The sequence below is a fragment of the Dasypus novemcinctus genome, chromosome 16 (genome assembly GCF_030445035.2).
Source record: "Dasypus novemcinctus isolate mDasNov1 chromosome 16, mDasNov1.1.hap2, whole genome shotgun sequence".
In the NCBI taxonomy this organism is placed as follows: Eukaryota; Metazoa; Chordata; class Mammalia; order Cingulata; family Dasypodidae; genus Dasypus; species Dasypus novemcinctus.
The window spans coordinates 62,911,032-62,920,637 of NC_080688.1; the positions used below are offsets into that span (position 1 = coordinate 62,911,032).

Here is a 9,606-nt window from a genome sequence, read left to right on the forward strand (position 1 = left end):
ATCACCTGGATCCATTTCTTCACCGAGTCTCTTCCAACTCCTACCCTTGCACACACATACACACACACACACGACATTTTCAATCATTTATTCATTATCCAATATTCAGTGAGAACTTACTATGGTCCAGGCATATATGGTGCTCAGGGTGCAGTGGGGAACAAAACCAAGTGAAACTTCCCCTCGTAGCGTTTTCAGTCTACAGCAGGTTTTCTCAGCGTCAGAGCTACTGAGATTTGGTGGCAGATAATTCTTTGTTGGGAGGACTGGCCTGTGTTGAGCTGCCTCCCTGGCCGCTACCCACTAGATGCCAGTAGTACTCCCCTCGCCCCAGTTGTGACAACTAAAAATGTCTCCTGACGTTGCCTGCGGGGACAGATTGCCCTCGATTGAGAACCACTGATGTAGGGCAGCAGTTCTGAAACTGATCGGGCATTTACAAATCTCCCAGGGAGCTTGTTAAAAAGGCAGGTTATGGGGTTTCACCCCCAGAGTCTGATTCTGGGGCCCGGAAATCTTTCTTTCCAATGGCCCTCCAGGCGAGTGTGATGCAGGCAGTCCCAGGACCTCGGCAAGAGTAACACTCACCTGGTGTTTCTAGAGAGGAGATAAACCAAAGACCACTTGGATGCCAGGACATTACAGTTAAGGTCTGTGCAGGAAATGAGACGCGTGAACAGGTGCTGGGGCTGCACAGATGAGGCAGCCAGGCCTGGGGTCAGGGGGCCCTCCCTGAAGAGCTCACCGATGAGGAAGCCAAGTCCTGCAGGATGGGTGGGGTCAGGCAGTGGGAGAGGTGAGAGGAGGTGGTGCCACACCTGCATCCCAATGTTTGCCTCTGCCCTCTTCCATTCTGGATGTGCATACCAACCCCTCACCTTTCCAAATCTTACCTTCCTTTCAGGACCCACTCCAGTTCTTCCTCCTCCAGGCAGTCTTCTCTAACTACTCCAGCCCCTGATGTATCCCTTCTTTATGTCTCCTCAAACAGTTTAACATTTAACTTCCTAACTGGCTCATCTGTGGCCATTTGTTTCCCCAAATAGACTTCAAGCCCCCTGAGCACAAGAACCGTATCATATTCTTCATTATAGTCCCTGCAGCACTTGAAAACATGTAAGTTTGGCTTGCTTGATTGAATTAACCCGAGTCCCTGGAGTGGGGCCTGTGGGGTGGTATCTGTGTGACTTAGGGGTTAGGGTCTCTGTGGGGGGAGGATGGAGATGGCTGGGGCAGCTGCTGAGCTCTGGGCAGCTAGCCATCCACCCTAACCAGAGCAGGCTAGCCAGAGCGAGCAGCTAGTCGTTGAGGTGGCTTTTGCCTTGGACACTGAGACCCTCTCCCGGTTGCCAAGGCAGAAGGGATTCCAGCAGTCCCAGCAGCTTGGGGGAGGTGGCAGCAGGGGCCAGGAACCCAGAGCCATCCTGCTGAGGCACAAGTGCCAAGGCAGCAGCACACAGGCTGCCCGCAGGGCTGCAGCAGGCCACTCGGGACCTCGCGTCCTTGCACAGGGTCACCTCGGGGGGCGGCAGTAACCAAAGGAGCAGGCAGGCCTGGTGGGCTCCAACAAACCAGGAGACCCTGTGGACATGTCCTTTAAAGCCACCAGCACCACACAGTGCCCATCAGCAGCCATCAACCAGGGAAGAGCACTTTCTGGGAACATCAGGGGCAGTGGCAGTCTGGAAACAAATGTCTGGGAAAACAGGCTTAGTCTCCCCAGCTCTGGGGGGACATACACAGAGGGGGAAATGTCCTCGCAGCTTGACCTTCCTACAGCTAGCAAGGCACCCGGCAGCGCTCCTCACGCTCCCACCGTAGGCTGCAACCCGAGGGGAACAAATGCTCGTGTGGAGCCCATAGGATGGAACTCTGTTTTATTATCTGGTGGTTTAGAGAAGAAGGTGGGATTGCTTATACAGCCAGGAAGGCGTGGAAGTGGTAGAGGGGTAGTGGATGCAGGGGACCCTGGCAGCAAAGAGAGGAGAAGACGGGGCTCTTTCCAAGAGAGGTCCTGATATGGCTGTATAGTACCTTTAGAGCAACCTCCTCTCCCCCCACAACCCAGGCAGAATAACCCTAAGCATTTCCCCATGGACAGCAGAGAAGAAAGCGTTTGGCATGTCGGTGTATCTTTGACACACATGGGGACTGAGGCTGGGCCCCAGTTCCTGAGTGACACCTACTGCTCTTTTTCTTAATGGAGTTTCCCCGTGGATGGGGAAGAGGGAGGAGTCCCTCCTGCAGGGGAGGGCTAACTTCTGCTGCATCTCTGTCCTTCTGGGGTAAGGATGAGAGCTCTCAGTTCCAGCAGGGACCAGGCTGTGGGTTTCACAGATGGAGGGGCTATGGAATTCTAAGACTCCACTATCCCTGTCACATTGCCCAGCCCACTACCAACCCCCTTTCAGCCGACGTCCTGGGGAAAGGGTCCCCACAAAAGTTCAAGACTCATTAACTAATTCTGCCCAGGCTTGAGCCCATCACCACTGAAAGCCTGCCCTCCAACCAAACGGTCATGGACCTCTAGCTTTGAAGAACACCGATCCAACCCCCGCGACCGCTCTGGAAATTCAAATGGATTTAGCGTCAGCTTGACCTCCTCCCAATTCCAACCTGTCCCCTGTTTTTCACAGCACAACAAAGTTGTAGGGCCCCTCCGGCCGCTGCTGGGCAGACGCTCTCCTCCTGTTTGGAGAGATGCGCTTCGGTGAGCGGTGACCCAAGCCTAACGCGCTGGTGCGGGGAGCCAAGCGCAGACCGCACGGTCACTCACCCCGGGGGACGCTCTGGCAGACGCTGTGGCCGCCACCTGGGCGCTCGGCCGCTGGCCCCGCGCAGCTCCACCCCCGCCCGTACTTTACCTCTTGATGTAGTTCCTGCCGTACAGGATCTGTTGCAGCAAGGTCACCAAGGCGAAGGCGCAGATGAAGATGAAGAGCAAAGTTCGGTTCCCCAACAAATCCCGGTTTGCCGAGGGGTCCGCGTAGCGCATCCTGGCGGCGGCTCCGGCGCGGCGGGGCGCGGAGGGCACCCGGCGCGGAGGAGCCAGGCGATCACGCGCGGGGCTCCGAGGCCCCGGGGGGCGCGCGGCCGACCGGGAGTCTCATGTCACCGTCAGGCGGGCGGGGGACTTGGCGGGGTAAAGTTTCCAGCTGGCTCGGCCGGAGCAGGGGTTGTCCAAGCGTCCCTGGGGGCGGGGAGGTGGGCAAGGCAGGGACGGCGTCAGGGAGCTCGGCCGCGGCCCCGGGCCTTCCCTCCCGATGCCTTTACCTCCGGCGCCCGTGCCCAGCAGCCGCCTATTCCCTCGAGCAGGGGCAAGGCCAGGTGCCCCCGAGCCGGGGCGGCCCCTCCCGCCGAGGCGGCGGCCAATGGGGAGCAGAGCCCCGGCGCCGTCCTCTGGTGCGCCGGAGCGCGTCGCGCCCTGCCCCTCTGGCCAGGCTCGGGATCGCGGTCGCCCAGCGCGGAGTGCCCTGGCCGGGGTGGGCCGATCCGGTCCCCGGGCTGCCAGCCAGGGAACGCGAAGGCTGGCCTTCCGCGGAGGGGGAGAACGAGCCACTGGGACAATCTGGCTAAGGGCAGGCGGGCCGGGAGAGGGGGAGGGGTGGAGCGTAAAACGCCGGGTTTGGATCGTGGAATTAAAAAGGGTGCGGGAAGGGGAAGCCGCGGCTGCGGAGCTGGGCTTGCTGGAGGGGAGCATTTGCAGGCGGCGCGCAAGGCACTGAGTCACCGCCGCGGCCGCGTCTTGACGATCTCTTGGAGATTTCTCCGGAGAAAGCAGAGCAAGGTCAGCCGGGCAACCCTTCAAGGACGGCGCGCGCGGCTCCTGCATGCTGATGGCCTGCGGGGCTGCCGCCGCGCCCCGGGCGCCCGGCTCCCGACACGAGGGGATTCGCGACCTCCCGCCCGTCCGCACGCCTCCTCGCCCTCCCCAGCAGCAGCGCGCGACTGCTCGTCAAAGACCCTGTTGTCACCGAGACAGTGGGACCTTGTCTCACCCTGGGAAGCACTCGTAAATCACAGATCAGGCAGCCGGTCGCCTTTGGGTACCTCGGTCCCCAAATGCTTTAGTAAGTCACTAAGTCCGGAAAGGCTTGTGCTTCAGAGAGCATGCCAGAGAAAATAAACACGAAGTGCAATCGAAGGTGCCTCTTCAGAAATCCGTATCACAACCGAGCCCTCAGCCCTGTCATCGGGACGCGGTAGTGGCTCCCGGCGCCTGAGAATCACGTGCCGGCACCCTACACCACTGGATAATTCCAGGGCGTCTCTTTCTAGTCCCCTCCAGCCTCTTAGGGAGGCTCTAGAGTCAGGTCAAGAACTCATCTCAAGACTAGACCGAAACTCAGACCGCGGCAAGAGGAAGAATTTGGGGTGGGGTGGGGAGGTGAGTAGTGCCCAGATTCGAAACCCCTCGACCTTAGTTTAGCATTTAGGAGTTTCTTCTTTGGACTGGAAATATAGAGGAAAGCACGGTAAAACCTCAGGATTTTTCCACCAGTCCTTTGGAATTTGTGTTAATTTACCTAAGCAAGGTGGAAGTGGACTCTGCTGTCTGTAAAGAATTTAAGTATCCAAAATATTATCAGCAAAGTGGCAGGTAGGCTTTTTAACCAATTAAAGAAATAACTCAGAAACATTCAGGGGATCCATCGTTATAATAATTCCTGCGTTGGTTTGGTAGCTTACACATCACAAAGTACTTTTTCCCACATATAGTAATGAATTTGAGCCTCCTTGCCTCTTGCTAACCCATTTACCCTTGAAAGGACTGACTCTCTAGTTGCCCAAAGTAATTCCCTTGGCAGGAAGCCTTCAGAATCTGAGACTTCGCTCTTTCTCCCATACTGACTTACAGGAAGATCTGGCTTCTTGGACGTGGACCTGCCTCCACTCAGGTCCATTCCCGCCACCCCCAGGGAATTCTTAATAAGTTTTGTAGGTGGCCATTTCACTTTACACTGGGCTACCATCCTGCAAAGGTACGGAGTTGATGAGCACTAATTTTAATCTAGATGGTCCTTAGTGTGCAGAATGCACGAGGTACCACTGTCCTCATTCCAGGCCAGGTGTTCCCTGTTTCACGTCTTTTCCAATCATTCTCCACCCCCATTAGGAACCCACTGGAGAGTTGTCTTTGGATGCATGCATCCTTGTAAAAACAAAACAATCTATTTTAAAGTAATCTAAATTTTTCTACAAAATGTTTGAACTGAAGTATAATGTGTTTACAGCCAAGTGCACAAATCATGACTGTTCGGGTCCCTGAGATTTCACAAGCTGAACCTTCCCATGTAGCCGCACTCTGACTAGAAAATAGAAGGTACTCAGGCCCCTGAGGACCCCTAGTCATGTGTCTTTCCACTACTATCTCCTCAGGAGAAACCACTATCCTGACTTCTAGCCAAAGATTAGCATTTATATTTATAGAAATGGAATCATATATTATGTATTCTTTAGTGTCTGTCTTCTTTTCGGCTCAACATTGGTTGTAGGATTCATCCATGTCGTTGCGTGTGGTAGGCAGAATTCTAAGTTGGCTCCCAAGATTCCCCGCTCCCTGGTATACACACACCTTCTCCCGGTTACTCAAACACTACATGTAGATGTAATTAAGATGTAAGTAAGGTCTCAAATCAGTTGACTTTAAGAAGGAAGATTATCCCTGGTGGGCCTGACCTAATCAGATGAGCCCTTAGAGGGGTCTGGGCTCTTCCTGGATGAAAGAGGGACTTGACTTGAGGAAAAGTCTTCCTTTTTGGCTTGAAGATTAAGGGAGCCACATAGCAAGGGATGAGAGTGGCTTCTAGGCACCAAGACTGGCTCCTGGCTGAAGGCCAGCAAGGAAATGGGGGACCTCAATCCTCCAGATGCCAAGGGACTAAATTTTGCCCACTGCTTGAATGCGCTTGGAAGAGGACCCTGTGCTCCACCTTAGTTTCAGCCTGTGAAGCCCTCAGCAGAGAACGCAGCTACACTGCGCCCAGCCTAAGACCTACAGAACTGGGAGTTAATAAGTGTGTGCTGTTTTAGGTCACCATGTTTGTGATCATTTGTTTCGCAAAAATAGAAATCTAATACTTTGCACATAATTGTAGTGTGTTTGATCTTATTGCTATATAACATGCTATTGTGTGGGCTATATTACAACTTACTTATCCATTCTACTCTTGATAAATGCCTGGGTTGTTGCTGCAAGAACCTTCCAGTGTCCTTTTATGAATGTAGACATGCATATCTGTATTTAGGAGTGAAGTTGGTGAGCACAGGGTGTGCATATGTTCAACTTTACAGACTACTGCAGCACAGTTTCCCAATAATTTTTTTAATTAATTAATTTATTTATTTATTTCTCTACCCTTTCCTCCTCCCCGGTTGTCTGTTCTCTGTGTCTATTTGCTGTGTGTTCTTCTTTGTCTGCTTCTGTTGTGGCACGAAAATCTGTGTTTCTTTTTGTTGCGTCATCTTGTTGTGTCAGCTCTCTGTGTGTGTGGCACCATTCCTGGGCAGGCTGCACTTTCTTTTGCGCTGGGCGGCTCTCCTTATGGGGTGCACTCCTTGCGCATGTGGCTCCCCTACGCGGGGACACCCCTGCGTGGCAGGGCACTCCTTGCGTGCATCTGCACTGCGCATGGGCCAGCTGCACACGGGTCAAGGAGGCCCGGGGTTTGAACCACGGACCTCCAATGTGGTAGATGGACACCCTAACCACTGGGCCAAGTCCGCTTCCCCCAATAATTTTTAATAGACATTTTATTCATGCTTGCCATGACCTAATAAGAGATTGGCCCCTCCCTAGCCGACTTTGACATTAACTGACTAATCTCAACAGCAAAAAGTAACCACCAAGTTAAGAGCCAAAAGAGCTGAGAGAAAATACTAATTCCAAACCCGGGGTACTTACTCTCCTCCATGGCCTGGCCACCTGCATGAATTTAGCCATGAATACAGTTGATGCTGACTGTAGCCCCACTCACAATTTGGGGACAACACTGTATCTGTGATGTATTTAGATCACTTGATACCCTGTGAATGACCAGCAATAGTTCATTGTGCCTCTGCTGACACTGCCCTTCTAATCCCAATGGAATTTTAAATCTGACTTCCTTCCTATCAAGCCAAAGACACCTTTAACATACATGCACAGAACGGACAAAACCCTGTGGTGGAGTCAGGGACTGAAGATCTTCAAACGCAAAGGTCTGAGGCCCCTGTCATTGCTATCGATTGAATCTAGGTTCCATTTTAAGTTGAATTTATGTTCTGATTATAGAATTACAAGAAACATTCAGAAGGCCTTGCAAACAAGAGTAGATACATGGATAACTGATTGCCCACTAGACACAGTGAACACTATTTTTATGTCCTAATTGCCAAGAATGGGGCCAGCTGCATCATTGTTTAAGGCACACACTCGCACACAATTAAGCCAAGAACAAATGTCAGCACTGGCACATTCTGCTAAATTACTGATAACTGATGGGCATTACTCATGCTGTGAGCATTGTCTCCAACATAATTTAGAAACTTGATTTAAAAAAAAGAACTTAGAGGTTTCTACTGGTTTAAGAAAGATGGTTTTTATGTCACTGCACAACTGCACACTGCCAGATTATGTGTCATTCTATGCATGTGTTTAAGGAGATTGTGATAAGTACATGCTGTCTTGTTCCTCTTTACATCTGTGTTAACAAGTAAAGCCTTCAAGAGGCTGATTCCTGGCTTTGGACAGTGTCCGTGATGAGGGTATTTTGCTGCCAGGTAAGCAGAAATGCAACATAATCCAGATGGCCAGGGTTTGCCACTGTACTGTCCACTGTAACACTAATCTCTACCTCACCAATTTTACTTTTAATAAATTATTATTATATATGTAATAGAAATATAATCTGAACCCCTAGTTCAGGTCCACTATGAAGTAAGAGTTGTGTTCTAAATAATTGAGGGCAGATAACAAAGAATCTTGAACGTGGTGATAAAGTCACCTTTTGGCCTTCTCATCTCCAACCTGAGAAACATCCTCCTTCTGTCCCACTATCACTCCCAGATATCCCGCTCCCTGCATTTATCCCAACATATCCAGTTGGTTTCAAAGGATGAAGACGACATCATCATCATCATTTTTTTAAGATGTGTTTTATTTATTTATCCCCCCCATTGTTTGCAGTCGCTGTCTGCTCTCAGTGTCGATTTGCTGTGTGCCCTCTGTGTCTGCTTGTCTTCTCTTTAAGAGGCACTAGGAAGTGAACCGAGGACCTCCCGTGTGGAAGAGAGGTGCTCAATCACCTGAGCCACCTCAGCTCCCTGGTTTGCTGTGCCTCTCGTTGTCTTTCCTCTTTGTGTCTCTTTTGTTGAGTCATCTTGTTGCGTCAGCTCACCACACCTGCCTGCTGCACCAGCTCACCTTCTCCAGGAGGCACCGAGAACTGAACCTGGGACCTCCCATGTGGTAGGCATAAGCCCAGCCGCTTGAGCCAGATCTGCTTCCCCATCGCTGTCATTTTTATTACTCCCTAAACCAACTGATGCATCACAGAAGACAAAGATTGACTTCCACCTTGGGTATGCCATATCCCCACAGAGCGCCAGGAATGGCTTCACTGCTTGCACATTTACACGTTGCACATTACAGACCACATTTAGTAACATGATGGCCAAAAGGGGCCTTGCATCCCCTCTGCTTCCCTTAGAGACTGAGCCCTGGGATGAAAAGCCTGGGATCAGGTAGAGCACTGGTGAATCCTGCGGAGAGGCTGTCTGTCATTGCAGGCCCCTAGACATGATTTTGTTGATGGTCTGTATAATGCTGAAACTTTCAAAAGAATATCCTAGAACTAGAGCCGCTTAAAAATGTTTAATGTTCCCTGGGTACCTAAGAAAAGAAGGGAGTTGTGGTCCTCTGTGATCATCCACTTCTAAAGCCCCAAGACCAGCTCACAACCCTCATGCCATGGCCACAGCATATGCTGTTAATCACCTTCCTAAGTTCTAAAAGTTCCTTAAAGGAACCTACAGTCCAGTGAGGATGGTGGACAGACAGGACCCTTGTGGGGGCCACGTTTGCCTCTAACCCATATTGGGGGCCAGGCTGGGGCAGTAGGGGTTGCCGAGGAGAAATGCCAAGGCAGGTTTCCAGAGGAAGCAGTGTTTGCCCCAGATTGTGAAGGGTGAGAACAGTTAGCCAGGTAGGGAAAGTGGGACGAGGTGTTCGAGGCCAAAGGAGCAACGTGGGAAAGGCTGGCAGCGGGGATGAGGCTGGAGAGATGAGGTTTGTAGGGGGGCAGGAGCCACTGCATGAGGAGTTTGGATTTGATCCATGGAATCGTTGTGAGATTTTAAGCAGGGAAGTGATCTGATCAGATTAGCATTTGAGATAAATCAGTCTGCAGGCCTGCGGAGAAGAGTTTGAGGAAACAATGCCTGGAAAGACATGGATGCAACTGCTTATCTTTCTTCCCTGACAACACCAGACCCCCCACCCCCACTCCACTGGCAGGCAGCCCCACCACTGATCTCATTATTGTACCAACTTGAGAATTAATTCACTGCCTCCTTCCAGGGGAGCAGGAAAGGAATGGCGATTACTGCTTTATAAAAGCTGTCTCT

At 51.7% G+C, this 9,606-nt stretch overlaps 1 protein-coding gene across 4 annotated transcripts in view; it reads right to left on the bottom strand.

Moving 5' to 3' along the window:
• The window catches only part of ST8SIA5 (ST8 alpha-N-acetyl-neuraminide alpha-2,8-sialyltransferase 5), an 82,000-nt gene extending 77,770 nt beyond the window's left edge, over positions 1 to 4,230 (bottom strand). For 2 of the 4 annotated variants that reach the window (XM_058277622.2, XM_058277620.2), the window contains exons 1-2: positions 3,999 to 4,230; positions 2,865 to 3,190 (exon numbers count right to left, since the gene is read on the bottom strand). In XM_058277622.2, the coding sequence (XP_058133605.1) occupies positions 2,865 to 2,995 (131 nt within the window). In that variant the 5' untranslated portion in view covers positions 2,996 to 3,190; positions 3,999 to 4,230. Of the gene's footprint in view, positions 1 to 2,864; positions 3,471 to 3,998 lie in introns of those variants that run through there. The other 2 variants (XM_058277621.2, XM_071208525.1) reach the window with 2 other exon arrangements.
• Positions 4,231 to 9,606: the final 5,376 nt, after the last annotated feature.